This window comes from Halichoerus grypus, chromosome 7 (assembly GCF_964656455.1).
Source record: "Halichoerus grypus chromosome 7, mHalGry1.hap1.1, whole genome shotgun sequence".
Lineage (NCBI taxonomy): Eukaryota > Metazoa > Chordata > Mammalia > Carnivora > Phocidae > Halichoerus > Halichoerus grypus.
This window is the reverse complement of record NC_135718.1, coordinates 116,219,143-116,244,687: the sequence shown is the minus strand read 5'-3', so window position 1 is coordinate 116,244,687 and position 25,545 is coordinate 116,219,143. Positions and strand designations below refer to the sequence as shown.

Here is a 25,545-nt window from a genome sequence, read left to right as displayed (position 1 = left end):
TACCAGTGTTTGGTGTCAAAGCTGAATATAGTTCCAAAATGCCAAATGACACTGAGAACTTCTTACAATTCAAGAGTGCAAAAATCACAGTAGAACTCTGTGAACTTCTGTTCTAAAGACATCACTGTCATGGAAACTCAGATTATTCATCATTACTTTTATGAGTAATTACCTTTATCATCTCAATGAGTACAAAGCTCTTAGAGCTCTATTTCTGAAGTTTCAACTCATACTCCTGACTAGAACCATGTATTCAACTTCCTTTTCTTAATGCACATTCTATGATTGTCTATATACTAAAGATCAAAATTAAATGTGAATCCAAACAAGATTATCTTACACTCTTTCTATTGTAGATTTTAAGTTTGGAAGTCCTTCTTTAATCAGCACTTCAAGTAATTCTGTGTTAGGATTAGATGCATAGACCCAAATTTCCTTTACTCTAAACAATTCAACTTATTTGTAAGTTGTCAATGTGACTAGATTGTTTACAAAAGTTACCTTTCATGGAAAAATTAATTTTTATTATTGATGAAGTGATTGTTACTTTAGTCACGTAATATGGCACATACAGAAGCAGTGCTAAAGAAAGCATTTGTGAAGTGCTTTGATAGCCTGAATTGATGTTGAAATTCAAGACTCTTAGACCTATATCAGTATACTTGCCAAGGGCAACCATTTCCTGTGGATATTGACCAAGAGATCTTGTACAAAAATATAAAATAAATTCACAAGAATATTCCAAATAAAGAGCCTCATGGTAGACTCATTCTCATAGTGACTTGACATATTCCCAGTTCCATCTCAAGCCTCTGTTGCAATCATCACAGCTCTGTGATAACTATTTAAAACCCGCACATTATAAGACATTACTGTTTCTAAGTCTACATTTACTTCTTTTGCATTTAAATAATTTGTGGATGTTATCCAAGTGTCTGGGTAATGTTGCATCTCATCATTGTCAACAAAAGAACTGGCTAAATAAAATAATAGTGCTGACCATGTAGGCTGTTTTAGTCAATTGTTGAAGAAATTACCTTGCTTCTAATCAATAAACTAATTAATTGTATTTAATGGGGTAGAGTCTAAAGACATGCCTTATCTTTTCTCATTTATAACTATGTAACCCAGGATGCCTGGGGGGCTCAGTTGGTTAAGCATCTACCTTCGGCTCAGGTTATGATCCCAGGGTCCTGGGGTCAAGTCCTGAGTCGGGCTCCTTGCTCAGCGGGGAGCCTGCTTCTCCCTCTGCCTGCTACTCTCCCTGCTTGTGCTCTCTCTCTGACAAATAAATAAAATCTTAAATATATATATATATAACTCACCCATGTCTTTTTTTTTTTACTTCTCTGTTGTTTCCCCCTTGCCTAGCATCATAAGCAATTGATAAATATTTTTTTTTTAAAGATTTTATTTATTTATTTGAGAGAGAGAATGAGACAGAGAGAGAGAACATGAGAGGGGGGAGGATCAGAGGGAGAAGCAGACTCCCTGCTGAGCAGGGAGTCCGATGCGGGACTCGATCCCGAGACTCCAGGATCATGACCTGAGCCGAAGGCAGTCGCTTAACCAACTGAGCCACCCAGGCGCCCCGATAAATATTTTTGAATAAATGAATATGTTGAAGAAATGTCTAAAACTATAAAAATATACTTGGGATATAATTACAATGTATCTAAATCCACCCTCCTTTCCTTGATATTTTTACTGGCAGCATTAGTTTTTCTGGGAGTTGCAAAGCTAGAGATTACGAGCCTGTGCTTACAATGTTTATGTGTACCTCCCTTGTGTTTATTGCTATCTGAAAATATTTCCAAAGACATTTTTAGATTTTCAAGTTTTATTTATCCTTTTTATTTGCTTGCTCTTATAATTATTTAATTAAATACCATTTTCTTACCAGTAGTCAGTATATTTAATGATAAAACAATAAAACATTGAGGATTTTATGCTACAAAAGACAAAAAAGTCTGCTTTCCTTATTTTTATTTAACATTGCTCTGGAAATACTGACCAATGTAATAAGGGATGAAAGGTAGTAAACCATAACTTTTGGAAGATGTAGAGGTAAAATACCATTATTTGTAAAGCTATAAGCTTGCTTACTTGGTTCTCCAGGTACAAAACAATATCAAACAAAGTTCAGTATACAACAGTGGTTCTCAAGATGTTATCCCAAGACCCTCTCAAAGGTCTGATGAGGTCAAAGCTATTTTCTTGAAAATACGAAGATGATTTTGCCTTTTCCACTCCCCTTGTCTCATGAGTTTTTCAGAGGCTATGTGATGTGCTCTCCAGTAAGTTGAATGCAGAAGCATATAATCGAATCTGTTTTCTATTAATCCAGAAATTTTAGATTTTTTTTTTAAGATTTTATTTATTTACATGACAGAGAGAGTGAGAGCCAGAGAGCATAAGCGGGGAAGAGGCAGAGGAAGAGGGAGAAGCAGACTCCCTGTGAGCAGGGAGCCTGACACGGGGCTCTATCCCAGGACTCTGAGATCATGACCTGAGCTGAAGGCAGACGCTCAACCGACTGAGCCACCCAGGCGTTGATCCCCCTTTTTTTAAGATTTTATTTATTTATTTGACACAGAGAGAGAGATCACAAGTAGGCAGAGCGGCAGACAGAGGGAGAGGGAGAAGCAGGCTCCCCACTGAACAGATACATCTACATATCTGGCAATGATTAAGTTAACATGGTAATGACAAAGAAAAACTATACATAGAAAAATATTAAATAAAAATAGAGATTTCATGTATTTCATAAATCCAACCATGTAAAAAGTATAACAAGATACCAGGAGTAGATACTTTAATACATTAACAGTAATTATCTCTGGATTCTGGAATTATGAATAATTTTTGTTATCTTTGTTATGCCTTTCTGTATTTTCCTAATTTTTTACAGCAAATGTTATTGTTAAAAATTTTTAAAAAGCATTACCATTCAATTAACTTTACACAGAACTATTAAAGTTTTAATTTATAGGGTAAAACAAATCAGACAAATGAAATTTTATATTGCATTTCAGTTCTGGATTACATGCTCTTTTCCATCTGACAGTAACTTCCTGGGGTAGTACCCTCCATTTTCACAGTGTAGTTTTGTCTGTTTGCCAGTAAACTAACCTTAAACAAGTCACTTTACCTCTCTTGGTCTTTAATTTCCTTGCCTATCAAATGACGCTCCTTCCAATTTTATAATCTGGAAATTAAATGATAAAGATTTCTAAAACTATACATGGAAACATCTTTCCCTATAATCTGTATGTCCCTCTTTTACTACACAATTTTCTCCTAACATATTCTCTTCTATGTTTTGTGCTTCTGAATATTCCCATCCCCTGCTCAACATCTGATGATTGAAGGGATTGTAATGTCATCTTCCTGTCTGTCTCTCTGAATTACTTAAGGCAGCATCCAGATCCTAGTGTCCCTATATGAATATTGTTGAGTGATTGTCATCTTTGGGTCTTTGGTGATATTTTGGTGGTGCTATGATATTGTCATAGAATTTATAAAAAGTCTGCAGAGATTCTAAGAATCTAGATATACATGGACTAACTGAAGTGGGATAGTGAATTGCTGTTGCCTTTCCTTCTTAGCCTGTTTTGTTGGACCTTATTAATAAATACGCTTTACAGTTATACACAACCCTGGCTTGGCTGTATATGTTTAACATTCAAAATGATGAGCACTTTAGAAATACTTTTTGATGAAGCTATTATATATTATTTAAATTGTAAGTTTGCAATCTGGTATTTTAACTCTGTGGTGCTTACTAAAAAGCATGGTTGTATTTAGTAGTTAATTCAAATAAGGCACTGAATATGTTAATGGATGAGATATGAATGCATATTGGTACAATATGATGTGCTCCATACAGATCCATTCACTTGATATCCAATACAATTTTCTTATCATTTAACTCATTACATTCTTTAGTATAAAGCCTTAATCTATATTGTATACTTCAAATGGAAAACCAAGCCTTAGAATTGATTCTCTTTGTCTAATTCGTCAACTGGGGTGAAATATACACTGTTTGATGCCTCCATGTGATTCATGTGTACTGATAAATTTCTTTTTAAACTTGCAGCAAATAGTGGCAGCAATAAATGCAGGGATTATACCTTTAGGAAACACCTCCAATCAAATCAGTCACTGGGATTTGGGAAGTTCCTTCTTCTTTGCTGGCACTGTTATAACAACTATAGGTAGGAGACAACTTATTTTGCTTTTTAATTTTGGTACAGCTTGTGAGCTAAACTTCATGTTTGAATTTTTCTTTTACAGTTGGTCAAATTGGTCTATGGAAGGTAGAAAGCTAGATTTTAGTAAATTGATTTTGAAAAAAGGGTTTAAAAGTTGAACAAAGGAATGATGGAAATGGATTAATTATTGTACCAGAATACTAACTTAAATTTAAAATGCATATGAACCCGGAGAGCAGAGCATTTGAGTCATTTGACTAATGGATAGTAATGTCAAGAAATGGCTTGAAATGATGATTTTTGGGGGGCAAATAGTTTCAAATTTTCCTGCATCTTTGATTTTTTAGTGTAGAAAGAAAAGATTTGAGTACAGTTTTGACATTCTCTTCATGAAGTTCTTGTTTGATATCACCTTTTTCAATTTGCAAATTTTAACTCTACATTTCAACGGATTGTTCCTGTTCTTATATGCTTGTCTATTATGATTACTTCAGGGATTTTAAAAAATATGTTGTTTTTGCAATAGTGCAAATGTATAAAAAAATTGACACTGAAATATGAGGATTACAAGAAGAATTTAAATTTAAGCCCTTGCTGTTTGCCTTCTATTCACATTGTTTGTTACAATGTTAAAAAGGACCACATAGTGGAACACCGTCTCTTTTTGGGTTGACTATGCATTCACTTAGCGTCTTCTAGGAAGCAGAATGGGTATATATACATGACTTTTCTTCTGGTAATTAGTCATTCAGTGCTTAAGAAATATCCAGAGGCTAGAAATACAGACTCCATAGTGAAAACCACGCTTGCAATGCTGTGGGGATTGGGAAGGGTTACAGCTGTCTTTTTTCATGGAAGGAGATGGGTTTAAAGCATAATTTTCAAGATAGGGAAGGAACTGACTCATCTCAGTTATGAAGGAATTTTAGGTGGAAGAAGTCTTCCCTTCTCCATATGCTGGTGATGAGATTTCCCCTCATGGGCCTGGTGTCTGATTTTGGGGTGTGAATTATGAGTCTAAAAGTTTTCATTTTATTATGTGATGCCATTGATAAATTGTGGAGTAGATAAGGTTTTCAAATCAGTGCTTTATATCAAACTCCTAAATAAGAGGACACGGACAGTGTATGGATGAACTCTTGCCTAAAATTTTCCTTTGAAAAAAGTTTGTAGAGTCCTGTCATTATCTGAATCCACCATAATGCGTCTTTGTGCCCGATCACTTTCCGGTGAAATAAATACCTGAGCATGTTGATTTTTGCCTTTGTGAAGAGGTCAGGGAACTATATTTACTCTTACATTTCCACCAGCTAGGTCAAAAGTTGTGTGGCTGTGAAAACCTGGAAGAATGGCAATCTTGATTTCTAACCATAATAACAGGTTAACTTTGGAGCTTAGACGTCTTGGCCCATTTCTACTATGGAAATAACTGTTTATTGTGTAAACTACTTAGAGTCTGGGGGGGGGGGATCCTCACAGACTGAGTGAGAATGGTTTGTTTCTGCCCCATGAAAACTCAGAAGTCCAAGTTCTAACTCATCATGACCACTGCTGAATTATTCTGCAAGAGACTTAGTCATTATACTGACTTACGGTTGCATCATGTGTTTGTAAACAGTCTCATTTTTCGAATCCCAAATTCAGTAAGTTTTGCAGACATATACTTGCACACATGAAAAAAAATAAACCATTATTACCAGCCTTACCCCAAATTATAGCCATTAAGCACAGGAGCTGATTATTCCGGTTGTTTAGGTAGCTGCCCGACAGCCCAAATCCCTTGCTGTTCTATCTCAGACTTTAGTCTTAAGTGGATTAAGTCATTCCAGGTCACCCACATTTCCTCCACGTCCTTTTACTCCTAGGTCAAGGTCATCTCCTCTGACCTTAGACTAGATTATGGTCTAGGGCAGGATAAAAATTTTGCCTTCTTTTATACATGTCCATTTTGACATCTAAATCACCATTCAGTAGAATTCAAAGTATAATTATTAATCTTCATATTGATAATAATCGTGTGAGCTTTGAAATGGTTTTTAGCAATCACAGAAATTGTAACCCCTAGCACTAGCTGCATTGCATTAGTCACTTAAAAAAAGAACTTGAGACAGTTTTGGAGGATAAATTGCAGTGGCTTTTATGGGGTGCCTGGTATAGGCAATGCTTCACGGAGCGTTGTTAGCTGCAGCTGTCCAAGATTCGTCTATTCGGTGTTACCAATTTGTCTAAGAAGCCACAAGGACTCTTATTGTTCATGGGAAATATGCCCAAGGGAAGTTCAGTTATACAAAATAGATTATTAAAACTTAAGGCCTAATTTTAGAGACTCTCTTCATATATCTACACACTCTTTCCAAAATCATACACTTCCAAACCCTGCACAAATTCCATTCCACAGTTGCACAGACTAAAATCCAATCTTGACTGTTCTCATTCCCTCACACCTGACTTTCCGTCCATCAATCAGTTCTGTTGGCTCTGACTTTAAAGTACATCCATAATGTAACCACTACACACCATTCAAAGTGCCACCATTTTCGTCCAAGGCAGCATTGTCTCAATGTCAGCATCCTTGCAGAAAGAAGCCTTCTGCTGATAGCATCTCTGTGCTCTCCACCTTGGAGCAAACACTGTACTCCTGCCCGTCTCACCTAGTAAGATACACGTTCTATGAGGTTAGGGATTTTATGTGTTTGAGTCTTTTCTGTATCCCCATGCTTGACCCATAGTAGATGCTTAACAACTGGAATTAATAACAAATAAGCATTCTAATGGTATGAACTGTGGCCTGTTTTAAATTATGTAAACTAAATTGATACCTATTCTTAGCTCTTTCAACAGATTTTAGTGCCAGCTTTTTTGCTAGTTTGTTCATTTATTTATTCAACAAATAATATAGCATTGTCACTCTGCTATTATCAAGATAAAAGATAAATTACTTGAGCCTAAGTCGCGCCCAGACCAGTCAGGGAGGCCAGGGGACAAATAGTCATTTATAATATAGAGTGCCGCATGCTATGGGTTAAGAGTATTTAATGGGAATCTATAGGAACTACACTATAGGTAGATACCGGGATAGGCGGATGGGTAAGGAAGGGACAATGCTTTCCTTTCTTAGTAAACGTTGTCCTAGTTGAGACCCGAAAGAGAATTAGGAGTTTCCCAGGTGAATGAAGGTGGAAAGGGAACATTGTAGGCATTGGGAGTTCATGTGGGAGAGATTAGGACCAAGGAACATTATGTTCTGTTTGGGGATTGCAAGTTATCTAGAATCGTTGTTTGTAGTTGAAGGGATTCCTCGTCAGGACCATGTAAATCAGTAAGTCGGCGTAAGTGGCTCCTGTTGGATCAGTGCTACTTCTGCCACTGCCTGGATAGAAAGGATGCAGCCCCTGCTCGGAATCCAACTGGGGAGAGAAAATGTACACTTAGGAAATAATCGAAGGATAACAGAGATAAGTCTTGTATAATCAAGTGTTACATGGAAGAGTGGTTTAAACAATGGTTTAGGAATTGAGAAAAAGGGAAGTACACATGGGCTGGAGCTGGGAGGGGAGGTGTCATGAGAGAAACTGGATTGGAACTGTGCCTTTGAAGAAAATGTTTTGGTTTAGATCGAAGGGGGGGAAAGGGCCTCCTAGTCTGTGACATGGCTGAGCAAGAATACAAAGAGAGGTATGAGCTTGGTTTACTTTGGGGATAGAAAAGTAAGTATTTGAGTGTTTAAAGAGTAGTGGGAAATACTATTGACTGATTCAGTTGGGAAGGATACAGTTGAATATAATGTGATTTTTGAGACCTACTATAATAAGATAGAACATGGGTTGGTTTGGGGTTTAGTTGTTGTTGTTGCTGTTATTGTTGCTATTGTTGGAAAGTGAAGTGACAGGTTAAAAGTGACATTAAAAGATGCATCTATCAAGAAGAGGATGCATGGAGACCTGATGGTGGAGAGAGCAATTAGGAGCCCATCCCAGTGACCCATGGAAGGGGGATGGGATGGTTGACCGGCATGGTTGGAGTTGGTGTTGCAAGAAGAGAGGAAGACAAAATGTTGAAGTAATTAGATGCGAGAATCAACAGGCCTTGGTGATTAATACAGGTTGAACATTGAAATGAATATTTAAGCAGCAGGCTTGCAACTCATCAGCAGTGCTAGTCTACTCTATGAAGAGAAGAGAGTTAAAAAATGGCCAAGATTTCATACGTTGTGTTCTATTTGGAAGCTTCATTTTAGTAGGCCCCCCACACACACACACACATTTGCTTGTTTATTCTTTAATTCAGACAGACTAAGAATGCAAGGTAGATGGGTTCCCTCCTGAAGCTCTCATTAGGGCTGAAGAGACCAGCGATTAATCAGGACATTAAAAAACAAACAAACAAACAAACAAAACAAGACCATTATGGATGAAAATAAATGCTACCCAAGAAGTTCATGTGTGGTGATAGAGAATAGATAGAGGAGCCAGAGCGGGGAGAGGGAGGTGTTCTAAAGAAGACTGATTTAAGAGCTCTCTGAGCAGGTGACATGGAAGCTGAAACTGGAAGCATGAGAAAAGGTCAGCTAGGTAGAGAAGAGCGCAAAGATATGTTCAAGCAGAGGGCCAGCAATTGCAAAGATCCTGAGTGGGATAGATGTGAGCATATTCAAGGAATACTGATGAATCCATGTGGCGGGACCTGGAAGAAGAAGCAAGGTTAGCAAGATCAAGAGGAGCCAGGGTGTGTGGGGCTCAGTAAGTCATGGCAACATTCCGAATTCAGTGGGAAGCCACTGAAAAATTTAAGCACAAGAGAGGGAAGATGTGACTCAGCTGCCATTTGGAGGGCATGAGGGGAAGCAAGACCAGTGAGAAGGTGATCCCATTGAGGCACCTGGGTGGCTCAGTCCGTTGAGCATCTGACTCTTGATTTCAGCTCAGATCATGATCTCAGGGTCTTGAGATCAAGCCCCACATAGGGCTTCACACTCAACAGGGAGCCTGCTTAAGATTCTCTCTCTCCCTCTCCATTTGCCCCTCCCCCTGCTTCCCCTCCCTCTAAAATAAATAAATCTTTAAAAAAATGAAGAGGGTTATCCCATTAATCCGTGAGTGAAGATGTTGCCTTGAACTAAGGAAGTGGCAGTGAGGAGGGTAAATCATGTACCTGTCCACCTTTTACCCTCCTCACTGCCACCTTGACAGATACATGATTAAAAAAAGAAAGTTTACATGGAAGTATACTAATCCCTGAGCATAGTACCAAAAGGGGACTATTCGTGTCTTCTATCTTAAGTTATTTTAAAGCTAATAAGAAATCACTTATACTCTAGGACAAGCTATTGGCAAAAATGATGTAATGGACAACTGTATTCTATTCTGAGTTCAGTTTAAAGATAAGAATAAAATGGTAGATTATTTTATTACCTGGAGGCATTAAAATATAATGAAATTACTTCCAGTGGAAACTAAATTGGAATGCCAGAGCCAGGATTTGCCCAAGCTTATCACTCAATCATGACCTCTGAGCGTCAGAATGCAGATAACAAGGGCACCACTATGGTCTCTAGCAACTGTAAGATCCCAAAGCATCATGCTGAGACTTACGGAAGACATTTTTTTGGAGTAGCAGTTCTCCTATTTACAAAGGACTCTTGTTTTCTACTACTTGAGTGTAGAGATTGAAATCAGTAATGTAGCGTCTATGTTTATTTTTCCTGTATTTCGAACCAGCCACTAGAACTTTCAGTTTGCTTTTACCTATATTGAATTGCTGAAGTTGTTAAGGCAATGGTCACAGACTTACTGCAAACCCATATTTTGCTTGTTTAGCATAATGCTTAATTGATTAGAAAAAGAACAACAACAAACAACAACGACCAAAAAAGGAAAAAAAATTAAAGGTTTAGAGTAACTGTCAGAAGAAATTCCAAATAACAGACAAGTCAATATTAGAGAGGCAGAGGGTATATTGAAAACTGTGGAGGCTTATGCATGCTTTCAGCAGGGAATCTACCATTTCTGTTGGATATGGGAGGAAACTATAACTTAAAGAGTGAGGGAAAAATTGTAAGAGTGTTTTCTGTTCAATGTTGTGATTTCATAAAACCACTATCTGAACTTGGAAATGAATAGACTTGAAGCAGTGGTGTAGAATTTGACAGAGAGCATTCTCCCAGGGGATGATGTTATTGCAGCTTTGGGTATTGGGTGTTATTTTATTAATTTAGTACACTCATAATTCTGTGGCATTTCACTAGTCTCTTGGCTGTTCTCAAAGAACTGCAGATTGGATTTTGGAAACCATTATTTTTATTTATTTTTCTTAGAGCAGGGGGTGTTGCAGAGAGAGAGGAAGAGAGAAAGAATCTTAAGCAAACTCCCCACTGAGTGCAAAGCCCCACACCAGGCTTGATCTCATGATCCTGAGATCATAAACTGTGCTGAAATCAAGAGTCAGACGCTTAACTGACTAAGCCACCCAGGTGCCCCTAGAAACCCATTTTAAAGGAAAGTTAAACTGCTTTCAGGCAGCTTAAAAGGCAAATAGTCTTGGGAGGTGACTTCTAGCACTGACCCCACAATATCCTTGCATTTTTCCTTATGCCAGTTTGTTAAAGTGGATGATTATTTTTCCAAAATACATAATTCTGGTGTTGTGCATTTGCAGTACAGACGTTGAAGTTCAGAAATTGCTTTGGGTCTTTGATTCTGTTTCTCTTCCCATCCACCTAAATTAATGAAAAGAAAACCTAGCTCAGGATATTAACATATGTTCCTGCCATTTGAAATCTTCACATAAGTTTATTTTCTAAGTTAACATGTATTTCTCAGAGAAAATGCCACATGAATGGTAGTTAAGTTTGCAGAGTGCAAAATTACATTTGATAGGCAATAAAGCAGGATTATTGCATAAATATATTGTAGACTCCAAAGCAATAATGAAATAGTCACCTTTTCTCATGGCATATGTATGTTACATCAGTCACAAGTTCAATTCAGAGCCCCTAGTTCTCAGAATCCTGTGCTGATTGGAAGGGGATTGGGCAGCATTAGGGATATAATCTTCCCAGGTGTGAGGTAACATTTTTGTTTGCTTTTGGTAGTAGGAAAACCCACAGCAAGGTAGTACAGATCTGACAGAAACTGGAGGGCCCAGTGAGAGGGGGGTTGAATGGCCATTATCAACATAATGGCCATTCATTTCTTGGCTATGTTCAAATCAGGAATTGCTTGTATTCTGGAAAAAAAAAAAAAGTTTATGTATTTCTGCATACTTTTGAAAAGTTTGCAATAACATATTTTTAATCTTCTGGAAAGCTATCACTATCAAATGTGATCAAGAAATTACCCCCAAATTAGAAGTAAACTATTGCCACGAAGCTCATGCCCTGAATAAATACAGAATCTATTTCTTTCTTGTCTTCTGCCCCTTCTCAACCATTGACATGCAGCACTGTTTGTCATAGATTATAGATTTTATAGGGCATCTGACTGACCACCAAATATGGAAGTATTGCTCTGAATGGGATTAAAACTAGGTGAGGTGATTATCAGAAAAATACTTTTTGTAACTGTCTCAAATATTTCATTTGATAAAGAAGGAACATAATAGGGGCCACTGGGTGGCTCAGTCGTTAAGTGTCTGCCTTTGGCTCAGGTCATGATCTCAGGGTCCTGGGATCGAGCCCCGCAGTGGGCTCCCTGCTCAGCAGGAAGCCTGCTTCTCCCTCTCCCACTCCCCCTGCTTGTGTTCCCTCTCTCACTGTGTCTCTCTCTGTCAAATAAATAAATAAAATCTTAAAAAAAAAAAAAAGGAAGGAACGTAATAGCATTTGTCTGGGCCTACTTTCAGCTAGTAATTAGGCTACATATTTGTTGTCTTCCCAATCCTTTGTGTGTGTGTGTGTGTGTGTGTGTGTGAAATTTTTTAGACTTGTGCAAACTTACTCTTGGACAATCAGCTTTGTTGTTTATGTGGTACTATAAATGTAGCATGATATTTACAAAAGAAGTACCTGGGCCAGATGAAGTTCATGTGTAAGTATGGTGGTTTGGGTGCACATGAAGTACATTACAGATATGACTAATTCTAACTTCAAATTGGAATTTCATGCAGCCAGCTCTTGGTTCTAATATACCATTGGGGGAAATGTTGATTATATGAACAATGGAAAGTCACAGTTCATCCAAAAAGGCACACTAATTACTAATCTTAAACTTCTTCCCCTTTCAACTTTACTGTTAAGGCAAAAAGAACAAATACGTGGGCAAATTTAGGTGACATGCTGTACCTCTCCCTTCTAAGCTTAGGTTCCCCTCTTTGAAGATGCTAACAAAGTGAAATTTCCAAGGGCAAGTGGCAAGAGAAGAAAAAAGGAAAGAAGGGGTATGAAATAAGTCATAATCTACCCCAGTAGCTTATTCAAAGAATGCATGTTTTCATAGTTAATTTCAGTGGCATCTGTAGATAATGGAAGTTATGCTTTAAATAAAAAAAGGGATGTGGGCATGACCTCTTAATACACATTTTACTACAACTAAATAATGTGCTGAACATATTTATGCAGATACCTCACTTAGCTTTACTCACATAGGACAGCTGAGGATAAAAATATTTCTCCTTGTTTTTTAAAGGAATGATATAGTAGAAGGAAGATCAGATATAATAGCGGAAAATCTAAGTTCAGGTTTTTGTTTTTGCCACTAGCTAGAGTTGTATTCTTGAGCCAGTCACCATTCTATTATCCTTAATTTTCTCGTGTGTCAGTGGGGCTAGTATTTCTCGCAGAGTTGTTGGGAAAGTTAAATAAGAATACGTACGTGAAAATAGTTTGCATCCTGAATGACAGTATATTAATTTAGAGTAAGCTGATTTTATTAGAGTAATTTTTATTACTTTATTATTAAAATAAGCCAATATTTTTTGCACATTTATTTATATTACTAATGTAAACAGAGAAAGAAATACATTTTTTCTTAAACCTTGAATGCATACATTTTCATTCTTATAATAATACATATAATGTTTGCCTTCAAATAACTTATTAAGGTTCGCTCAAACCAGTTATTCTCACAATGCTAAGTGCCAGATTTGACTAGTTACTTCATGTAGTGAATGTAGTTAGTTTACTTCATGTAGTTAATTTAATGAAATGAGTTGATTGGTTATTTAAGTGATATATAGATAATCCAAAGTGTGATCATCAAAATAATATATAACCTTGAGGTGTTACTATTAGCTGGGTATAATAAAAATTAATATTTGTGTAAATCTGTTTTCTATAGGATTTTTTTTAAATGTATGCCTTTATATTAGAATGTGCTAAGTTATTTTCTGTCACAAACAATCCCCACATCTTGGTGGCTTTACAAAATAAAAGGTTATTTTTTATTCATACTGCATATTCAGAGTGGATTGACAGGAGGGCCCTGCCTAATGTCCTTGCTCAGAGACTAAGGGTGATAGCTCTTCCTCTTTTAGTGTCCTTTCCTGATCCCTTTGGCCGAGGGAGCAGAGCATGGGAAACTGCACACTGGCTAATCGAGTTTCATGTCAGTGCACACATAGTTTTCGCTCACTTGACATTGGCCAAACTAACTTCTAGAGCCTAAGTGGGGAAATGCAATCCTACCCTGTGCTCAGAAGAACCCAGATATTTGGTGATAGCCCTAATTAATATCATAAGCAAATATACTCATTGAATACCCCTCCTTTAAAGGTTACTTGATAGTCAAACAAACTAAACATCATAAGAAATTTATTATATTTTAATTCATTTAATTCATTATATTTTAATTTGCTTTCCCAAACTTTGTGTCCCTTAATGCCATCACTAGAATAGGACTTTTTTTTTTTTCGCATGTAATATTGACTCCTGTTGTATTATTGAAGGAGATTGTGTTCCCAAACCACCTCCCTGTACAATGGTTTCATCAGTGAAACTATCTCAAAAATAAAAATTGATACGTAAAATTCTCATTTTCGCTTTTAGGCAGAAATTTTGCTGTTATTGGTGATATTATTTAGGGATTCCATTAGCATGTAGAATATTGTAGTAATGATCATGTAACAAGGTCAAAATCATGATGATAAAAACACTAAAAACAGGAAATTAAATTAAAAGACTGAGTTATTTTTGATGTAGAGGCGAAATAATGCAGGGGTCAGCAAACTATGGCCTGTGGACAAAATCCAGCCTGCCACCTGCTATGTAATTATTAGAGTACAACCACACCCATTCATTTTAGTATTGTCTTTGGCTGGCTTTGTGCTATGACAGAGACCATATGCCCTGCAAAGCTGAAAGTATTTACTATCTGGCCCTTTACAGAAAAAGTTTGCCAATGGTGGACTAAAGGAAAGAGTGTAAAGCAAGGAAAAAGGATAGTTTGTAAAGAGAAGCCCTAGATTTGAGGCTTAGTTCTAATATTTATTTACCGTGTGAATTTGACTACATCAAAGAAATTTTCTGAGTTGTTTCCTTATGTGAATATTCTAAGTGGCTTCCTAATATGTGAATAACAATAAATGTGCTTGTGACCTCATAGGATTTTATGAAAACTCAAAGAATAGTATATTTAATAATGTCTAACAACTATGTACAAAATATTGATCATTTTTCAAGAATATGCTGGGTTTTCCCCTCACTGTCCAATGAAGGTTGACATAGACCTTGTGACTCAAGTTCTATGAACCTCTGGAAGGTATGTGGATAAGCTTCAAGGGTTTATAATCATGCTTCCTGGAGAGAGGGTCCACAGTGTGTATCAGATTCTCAAAGGGGTCCACAATCCTTGAAAGGGTTTAAAACCATTGGCTTAGAGAATTTCTACTGTAATTTTCAGGCTGTAAAATGTAATTTTTGTGGTACTAAAAATTGAGGGAAAACACCATATCAGAAACATAGCAGCAATATGTTCATGTAGATGCTAGCACACTAAATAATTGCTTGGAGAACTGAGGCTTGTGCTCAGAAGGAAACCATGAGAAACTACAGTTCTCAAAATAAGAAAATCTTATTCTGTTGCTGAGCTCTGAGTGATAGTATAATGTCAGATATTTTCAGTTCTCCCAAACTCCAGTATATTCTGAGTTGTTTTCTGTAAACATGATAAGAAATGTTCTATTTTAGAAAACTAGAGTGCCACCAATCCCAATCCATGACATTCTGCATTTCAAAAATTCAGACTTTGGAAAATAATTTTAAGAAAATGAAATTTAAGTGCCAGGAAAAGGAGCCAATGTATTCCTTGGGCGATATAGTAGGGGCTGGAAATTGTAGATCTATGATAATAGAAAGGAGGTTGTTATAATAATGATACTCTTAATATGGATAATATTTGAAAGTAAAAAATCGCATAGTCCTGATTGTAATTACGTTTCATAAAACTATTTGTCTTTCTGCAATGTTTCCTGCTTAACTTTTATAAATGTTTGCTGAAAGTCAGAAGATGTGCCATGCTAATTGCCTTTCAAAATTCACAGAAACTCTAGGAAAGATATAAATCAAGGCAACTCAAGATAGGGTTTTTGTAGTTGAAAATAGAGCTAACATACAACCCAGCAATTGCACTACTGGGTATTTACCCCAAAGATACAAATGTAGGGATCCGAAGGGGTACGTGCACCTTGATGTTTATAGCAGCAATGTCCGTGCACCTTGATGTTTATAGCAGCAATGTCCACGATAGCCAAACTATGGAAAGAGCCAAGATGTCCATCGACAGATGAATGGATAAAGAAGATGTGGTATTTATATACAATGGAATATTATGCAGACATCAAAAGGAATGAAATCTTGCCATTTGCAACAACGTGGATGGAACTGGAGGTTGTTAATGCTGAGCGAAATAAGTCAATCAGAGAAAGACATGTTTCATATGATCTCACTAATATGAGGAATTCTTAATCTCAGGAAACAAACTGAGGGTTGCTGGAGTGGTGGGGGGTGGGAGGGATGGGGTGGCTGGGTGATAGACACTGGGGAGGGTATGTGCTAGGGTGAGCACTGTGAATTGTGTAAGACTGTTGAATCACAGATCTGTACCTCTGAAACAAATAATACATTATATGTTAAAAAAAAGAAGATAGTAGGAAGGGAAAAATGAACGGGGGGAAATCAGAGAGGGAGACGAACCATGAGAGACTATGGACTCCAAGAAACAAACTGAGGGTTCTAGAGGGGAGGGGGGTGGGAGGATTGGTTAGCCTGGTGATGGGTATTAAAGAGGGCACATATTGAATGGAGCACTGGGTGTTATATGCAAACAATGAATCATGGAACACTACATCAAAAACTAATGATGTAATGTATGGTGATTAACATAACATAATAAAATAAAATTTAAAAAATTGGGTTTTTGTTTATGTCAGTATAGAAAAGAAATAATCATTTGTGTGGCAAAATTATGCATGAAAATAGTGAGGAATTAATGGTATGCTCACTTAAAATCAAATCAAATTAAAAATTTAATAAGGAGTACATGTACATGATTAAACAAACACACAAGAAACAAATAAGCAGTATAAAAATTCTAGAGTGACAGCTAAGTGTCCCGCCTGCAGCTGAACCCCCAATCTCATCCTCTACACAGAGTCAACCACTGTTACTTATTATTCTGAGCATCATTTGGATGTGTGGGTGTGTGTGTGTAATTAACATATATGGTCCTTTATTTTACAAGTGAAAGCTGCTCTCTACTCTGCTATTTCTGTGTAATGATGGTCTTGAAAATTTTTTCTTATCACTTCCTAAAGATTTGCTTTATTTTAGCAGCTGCATAGTATTCCATTTTAATAATACACTGTATCTCTACCCCTTTGATGGTCATTAGTTTTTTGTCACTAGGAACAATGCAACACTGGATGTTTAAATGTTATATAACATATCTATATACATATATAGATAATATATCTGTATCTGGATGTATGTGTGTGTGTGTGTATATATGTCTATGATTTCACATTTCCTTGATCAATACCACTTTTTAACAGTCCTTCTGTTATGCTTGTTTTTAAAAAATCATGATTGTGACTATTTTATTGATCAAATTGCAGATATAGATCGATCTTTTCTCCTGTATGGTAACATATGTTTAATAGAAAAATAGAAAAATGCAGAAAAGTATAAAAAAAGGAAAGTAACTAGCTATGACTACATTTCCTTATAGTCATGTTCCTGTGTGGGCTTACTTGATATAGTTGACAGAGTTGGTATCATGATCACTGATTTTTTAGAAATATTTAACATGATCCTTATGGATATTATAAATTTGAGCTGTTTGGCATAAGATATCTGTCATTGGATAGGTTATTAATCTTTCAAATTAAAAACTAAAAACAATGGCTCGGATCTTTTAATATGAACTTCGAAGATCCAGAAAGTCACTCCTTAATCTACTTGGCATTTGTCATGGCTACTTGTTATAGACTGTGCTGTTTTACCATTGTAAAAGGGAAAAAACAATTTTGTTCATTATTCTCAGGCAACATGATCCAGTCATCTAAATTGTATAATCCAACCTATGTCACTCAAACTGTGAGAGAAAGAGCTCAGCATGCCATATAAATACCTAGTTATTATGAGGATTTATCTCACAATTATTAGCTTGTGTAAGTTGTCAGAGAGAGAGTATTTTTCAGTGAAGCTACATGAGTGGAATAAATATTTGCATGTCTGCAAATGGCTTTCTTGCGTGAAAGATAATTTTGTTGGACATAAAATTCTGGAATCACAACTTTTCCCCCTCACAACCCTGAAGATATTTCTGTTCATCTTTTGGCATTTGCTGTTAGACAGGAGAAGTTTGATACTGGCCTGATTTTTCTTCCTTTATTAGTAACCTCTTTTCCCTGTCTCTTCTTTTAATTGAAGATTTTCTTTTAATCTTGCAGTGGTTTCTTTTATTTTGCTAGTTTTTTTTAACCTTTGTTTAATTATATTTTTGATTATTCTATTCTAATAATTATGTTTTTCCACCTCGAGGGACACTGACAATTTTTGTGTTCTTTGCTCTCAGTTTTCTCTATATATTATTTACCTTTTGAAATTCTTTCTACCTTTATTTTTTTTGTAATTCTGGACATTCTTTTGTGTCCTGTAAGCTGCAGCAATAGTTAGAATTTTTACTATTTCAGTTCTCCTTAATTATCTTAAATACAGATTTTAATTTTGCAATTGCACAGTTTTCTTTCAATATTATATTATCTTACCCATCTCTTTTTCTTTACTTAATTTCGCCTTTAGATCCCAGTGAATTCATTTTTTTTTGGTGGCTTTAGGGTCCAGATTTATAGATCTAATGCTTTATTCTCTCCTATCGTTGTTTCTAAACGTATTCTGGGCTCTGCAGTATACCACTTTCAGAGATGCTCTCTTCCTCGTATTCATTCATTCACTTGGCAAATATTTATTGAGCAACTATTAAGTAGTGTCTAGATGGTTGGAATACATCAAGCAAACAGACAAAAAACTAGTGAGAGATTTAACAAGGAACTAAATTATATGGCGTGTTACATGTTAATTATATAGCTGTGGGGAAAAAATAGACTAGGAGTGGGAGGTATAATTTTAAAGGAGTCTAAAAGATGATATCTCTTTTCCAGTTTTCTATATGACTTGCTTTCACTTTGGATCTGTGTTTCTAACTGGTGGACATAGAGTGGGGATGGAGGCCCAGAAGTTCTTTCTCCTTAATTCAATGTGTGTAGGCTTAGTAGGAGGATAACAGAAGTAGAGTTAGCCACCAATTAGTGCATTTCAGTTGACTTCCCTCTCCTGAGTGGGAAATCCTCCCATATTGTCCATCTATAGGCTCTGAATTGCTATAGAAACAAGGAAATAGTATTTTTTTTCTAGCTTTTGTTCTGAGCTATCTTTGAGACAGTCCAATTACCTTCCAGGGTTGGGCTTTTCTAATGGGTTGAATTTAGGGCAAACGAGTCCATATTTAGGGCAAGGTCAGGCCTTTTCCTAATTACCTCTTTTTTGCATGTGTTCATGCTTCACTTCAAGGTCCAATGAGGGTGTGCAAGAAATTAAGACGTAAGGATGCTGCATGGTATGGATCAGTGGTTTTCATACTCCCTCCATACCCCCCCACCCCCTGGAATCTTCTTTAAATTAAACCTTATGAATTTCAAACAGATATAAAAAAGATAAGAGGATCTATTTGTGCGTGTGTGAGTGTCTATGGTGGGGCGGGGGGTGGTAGGTTGCATCCAAGGGCAGGCAGCTTGCTTCCATTGCAGGGCAGGACTTGGAGGTCAGACAGATCTATATGTAAACACTGGCTGTGGCTTTTGATTAGCCCTCATGTGTTTTACTTAACATCTCTGAGCCTTCATATAAATAAGTCTTAAAATACCTCTTCCAGAATGTTACTTTGGGAATCAACTGAGAAGAAGATACCCATTTTTGGCTTAGCAAACCAAGGCACTGAGAGATTAAATAACATGCCTCAATCATGCAGCAAGTACATGGCATTAGTGAGGTTTTAAACCCGCAGAGCCTGGCTAGTGTTGGCACTTGTAACCTCTGACCTCTGTGTTGCATCCTATCTTGAAAAAAGTAGAATAGATATGTTTTACCATAAACTGTGAGTGAACTGATGATAACTTTCTCTCTCCCTCCTAATGGTTAAGGACTTAGTTCTAGACTCCACCTTTCTAGGTAAAGGGGCTATGCCACTGTTACCTTTGGAAAATTTACAAGTAATTGGCAGAAAATAGGCTTAAAAAGCACTGGACTCTGATGTGCCCTTCAACACTCTTTTTACTTATAAATTCTGAATTAAGCAAAGTATATCCATCTACCTTTACCATGTGTGTGAGAAAACCTTGTATGATATTTAGGCTAAACGGCCTTACTGTTTTGATGTGGAGAATATGGTTCTTAAACATGTAAATGCACATCCTTGGTTTATCTTCTATAGTATATCTTTACAAAAAGTGAGATGCACAAATAAAATTAGTTCGAGGAAATTTAATTTGTCAAAATCGAAGAATGCTGGGCGCCTGGGTGGCTCAGTTGGTTAAGCGACTGCCTTCGGCTCGGGTCATGATCCTGGAGTCCCTGGATCGAGTCCCGCATCGGGCTCCCTGCTCGGCGGGGAGTCTGCTTCTCCCTCTGACCCTCCCCCCTCTCATGTGTTCTCTCTCATTCTCTCTCTCTCAAATAAATAAATAAAATCTTTAAAAAAAAAAAAAAAAAAAACCGAAGAATGCTTGGGAATCGAATCTTATAGCGGAGATGAATCTTAAAGATGCCAGGGGCTGTTGAATTTAAAGTGAATTTAATCAATGCCCCTTAATGGTTTAGGTGATGTGTTCTTTCATCTAAATGACCCGACTTCAGCTGTCAACACTCAGGGTTGCTATCTGCATAATTATGCGTCTTTCAGGTAGGTTAGCTGCCACACTCTCTCTTCTGTCTGACACAAACAGTAGTTGATGAGTTTTTCATTACTGCCCCAAGGCAATAGCCAAAGCAAGCATAGTTCCTTAATTTCAAGGTAAAATTGTATTAAATATAGACATTCGGCACTTGAAAACTTTGCATTTTAGGTCTTCAACCTATGCTACCTCGTGACCACCCAATACTTGGTCTCAGTTTTCCATGTTTGTTTAATGAATGATGCAGTTAGAATTCTGTTGGTCATTTCAACTTTTAAATTTCCCGGTTTTGTTTAAAACAATGCAGATGCCTTAGAAAAATTCAGCTGCCTTTTCTCCCTCAGTTCATGGCACTTTGTATTGTGAATGTAGAAAACTAATAGGCCCTCTGAGACGAGAGCCTGCCTAGCAGTCCTCTGAGAGATGTCCTAGTAGTTCTTCCAAAACAACAGCTTCTGCTGTGATAGTTAGGAAGTTTACAACCCTTGCTCTTGAAGGTGGAGATACTCTGAGAGCTGCCAAAGCCTGCTTGGCTGTGTCAGTGAATGGTGAACTGCAGTAACTTCCGGCGCTTCATTTCCGGGATTACTTTATTGGTTCAAGTAGCTGTTTTTGTCTCGCTCCATAATCTGCCAAGGGAGGAACCTGAAAAGAAAGTGTGGGCTCAACTCCTTCTAACTTTAAACATGTTTCAAGTGAAAAAGCAAAATCATCCTCAATGTCACCATTATTTTTATCAACAACTGGCACTGATTCTGAGTATCGGTGGCAGTACCTGAGCCATGAAAGTGACTTTTTATGGCCAGGAAAGGAACTTTAGCTGGCTGATGCTCACTGACTACTCACCACTGTGGGCCAATCACCGTACTAAGACCTTTATGTGTATTATATCACATAATCCACATTACTCTTTTACAAATGGGGAAGCTGAGGCACAGAGGATTTTTAGTCACTTTCTCAGGAATTAGGGGGGCAAAGCTAGCATTCAAACCCAGATATTTGGGCTCTAGAACCTTGAGTCTTAACCACTGTGCCATACTGACCTCGGTATACTTGAAAATAAATTTGAATGAGTATGTTTGACTTCTTTTAGGAAAATGATTGCAAGTCAAAGATAGTATAGCTTTTTTGGCAACTCAGATTATTAATGTCTACCAAGGTCCAACTTCTTAAAATGCAGAAAAATTTAATTTTTTTTGCATGTATTATGTCTGTTGTATTACTTTTAGGGTGGTTTGATGATAGATGAATTATATAGTTTTATCATTTTACCACTTATAGTGTTAAAGAAAAAATTATTTAATGATACTTGTTAAAGAAGGTTAAGACAAACTATCTTTAGGACCATTGTGATAAATATAAGGGCCACTGCCGTGGACTTTTGTAGTAGGGGGGAGAGATTGGGTTCAACTCTGAATATAACAAGGCAAAGTGGGAATTTATAGCCAAGGAGCAGGAAAGGAATCAGTGGATAGAAAATTACTAAGAGCGCTGTGAATTGTGTAAGACTGTTGAATCACAGACCTGTACCTCTGAAACAAATACTACATTATATGTTAAAAAAAAAAAGACAGGGAAAAGGGAAAAAAAAAAGGAAAAATGAACAGGGGGAAATCAGAGGGGGAGACGAACCATGAGAGACTATGGACTCCAAGAAACAAACTGAGGGTTCTAGAGGGGAGGGGGGTGGGAGGATGGGTTAGCCTGGTGATGGGTATTAAAGAGGGCACGTACTGAATGGAGCACTGGGTGTTATACGCAAACAATGAATCATGGAACACTACATCAAAAACTAATGATGTAATGTATGGTGATTAACATAACAAAATAAAAATTACACTATTTAAAAAAAAAGAAAATTACTAAGAGTACACATTACGGGTAAGGGAGAATTTGGGCTAAAACAACTATCAGGATTCTTGCTGAAGGCCTGTTGGATGTTCAGATATCACCTTGGCAATGGTGGAGGTTGAGGAACCCGATCAGATATGGAGAATGATCAGATTTTTAGGATGGGGCATTCTGTCTAAACTGACTTAGCAGAGTTCTTGCTAGAACTGGACTTTATAAGGAAGGACACAGGAGCCCAAGATTTAGTCAAAAAAGAGAGCTCAAAAGAGCCTGACCAAACTCTGGTCAATGAGAGAATCTTTGCTGATAGATGGTACGGTTTTATTTATTCCTTGTTTTCTTTTGTTTTTTGTTTTTTAAGTAAACTCTATACCCAGCATGGTGCTTGAACTCATGGCCCCAAAGTCAAGAATTGCAGACTCTACTGACTGAGCCAGCCAGACTCCCTTATTTATTGATTTTATGGTTTATTGTTTGATACCATGTATGGTCAGGAATATGACATCAATTATGCTGAAGTTCCTATAGGAAAATTCTTTTAACAAGAACCATTAAAATATGATTTCCAGGAAATGTGTTATTATCATAGAAGTTCAGATTCCTGATTTATAATCTCTCTCAAAACATGGGAAAATTTGGGGCACCTGGGCAGCTCAGTGAGTTAAGCATCCAACTCTTGATTTTGGCTCAGGTCATGATCTCAGGGTCTTGAGATCGAGCCCACATGGGATTTTGCACTGGATATGGCGCCTATTTAATATTCCCTCTTTCCTTCTCCCTCTGTCCGCACCTGCTCCCCCTTCCATGTGTGTTCAAGCTCTCTTTCTCAATCTCTCTCTTTAAAAAAAAAAAAGTGGGAAAACTCATCATTCATATTTTTGCTAGAAGTAGTTCCCCATTTCTTTAGTGCTATTGGGTCATTATTCTCCTTTCTTGGGATAAAGGGAGAATCAGATGATAGGCAGTTAAATAGCACATGAATTTGCAGCCATTTATAGAGATACTTCATTACACCTTGAATATATCTCTGTTTATTGGCTGGAGCTTCAGATAAAATAGTTAGCCAACATTTAGTGGTCATGTTTTATCAAAAATGCGTATCTTTATCGGGCACCTGGGTGGCTCATTTGGTTGAGCAACCTACTCTTGGTTTTGGCTCAGGTCATGATCTCAGGGTTGTAAGATCCATTGAGCCCTGCATTGAGCTCCACACCCAGCAGGGAGTCTGCTCGAGATTCTTTCTCTCCCTCTGCCCCTCCCCCCACTCACGCTCACACACACTCTCTCTCTAAAATAAAGAAATCTTTTTAAAAATGCACAGTTAGATTATTATTGTTTTTGGCAAAATTCCTTTGCCAAGGGAATTCCCTCTCAGCTTTCGATGTAGGTTATATAAAAGAATCTTGTTAGCAAAAAATGCGTGGTAGCAACTTAATCAGATATTCATGATTTTAGAAAGGTTCAAAAACCAGCAAGAAATATGTAATTTCCTATAGATTTGCAACTTTACAATTGTGATGTAGGATTTTTGTAATTATATAAGTTGCATCTGAGGATGGCAAGGGAGCCATCTTGTGAAATCCTGTTTGAACTGCAGGCCCGGGGCTTCTGCACCAAGTGAAAGCGTGATGATGTTGAAGTTAAAACAAAATGTCAGACAGTCCTTTGATGTAGTGACTTTAATTGACACATTTGTTTTAATGCCCCTATACTTTCTTTTCCAGTCTCACTAGGTAAAACAGCAAATATTGGCAGAATGGCATGTCCAGGTATGAATCCATACTCAGTGATTATATAACTGAGAACTCTTAAGTTTGAGAAACAGTATCTATAGTCTTGATCCCAGATACTTAGCTCTGAGCAATTGAGTTAATAGTTTAAATCTCAGCCTTAACAGTTAGCTGTTTAAGGTTGAACACAGTATTTCACTTCAATAAACTGTAGTTTCCACATTCAGAGAGTGGGGATAATTAGTTGTGCTTAATCTCATTGGATTGTGAAAGTTTAATTAAATATCCATATGAAGGGACGAGCACTATATCTAGCACATAGTGAGAGAGCGATGTTCAGTAAATAATAGTGTTGGCTGTTATTTTTTATTGGTAATGAAAATTATTTCATTATTTTTTATTATTGGCAATAAAAACATAGTAATAGAGTAATACCATAGCCAGTCTAGAAGAGGTGCGGTGATCAAGGTCATCCAAAACACAGAGGGACAGAGGCAGATTTACTTGAGACTAATGAAAGTTAAGCTTCAGGACCTCCTCCCCTCACTGACATGGGTTTACTGCCTAATTTTGTATTCTTTTTCCTCAAGAGCCCCTTCCCCCACATTGTATAGCTTTAGACCCATAAACCCTGCCCCTGTCACAGGGGCATAAATTAGAATCAACTTCTGTAGATATTTAAAAATACATGTGCACATTCCCCTCCCCTCCCATTGGAAGACAATAATTTAGTTGTTCTGGAGTGGATTTTTTTTTTAAGTTTCATATGTGATTCTGATGTGCACCCTTGTTTTAAAACCAGTGATCTGGAAGAACAATGTACAATTTTGTGAAAGTTCTGAAATGAATACATCTTTTTATCAAGACATGATTTAATTGTCTTTTAATTAGGATCATGTTTTGCTGGAGCCATATTTTTTCTTCATTGTTTGGTTAGGTTCTTTGCTATATAGCATAGCTATGACTTTGACTAGCTTTTTAAAAAAGACCAGATGTGATTATCATTTCACTTTGATTTCTGAAAGGCTTACTCTTTTTTTTTTTTTTTAGGTTGCTAAGCGAGCACACGCTGAATTTATATTGTTCTTTTTCTCACCTACTTCTAACATCTTACTCTTATGCCCTATAATATTAATGTGTTTCTGCATCTAAAATAGTTTAAGTTGTTTTGTATTAAAGTAATATTTTAATTGTTATTTTTAGAGGTAATTTTTAAAATACAGGTCGTACAGATCAAGGACTTCTCTTTTCCTTGTCAGTCCTGAATAAAATTAAAAGCAGTAAAAAAAAATTCGTACTGTAGAATTGTTTAGATCTGAGCAAGTCTATTTAATTAAAATATGAGGTATTAATGAAAGCCCATAGAT

General features: G+C 36.9%; 1 protein-coding gene across 4 annotated transcripts in view; it reads left to right on the top strand.

The window, feature by feature from the left end:
- KCNK2 (potassium two pore domain channel subfamily K member 2) overlaps nucleotides 1–25,545 on the top strand; it is a 147,922-nt gene that overhangs the window by 34,729 nt on the left and 87,648 nt on the right. For all 4 annotated transcript variants that reach the window (XM_078078111.1, XM_078078110.1, XM_036099985.2 and 1 more), the window contains exon 3: nucleotides 4,103–4,220. In XM_078078111.1, coding sequence (XP_077934237.1) covers nucleotides 4,103–4,220 — 118 coding nt within the window. The remainder of the gene's footprint in view (nucleotides 1–4,102; nucleotides 4,221–25,545) is intronic.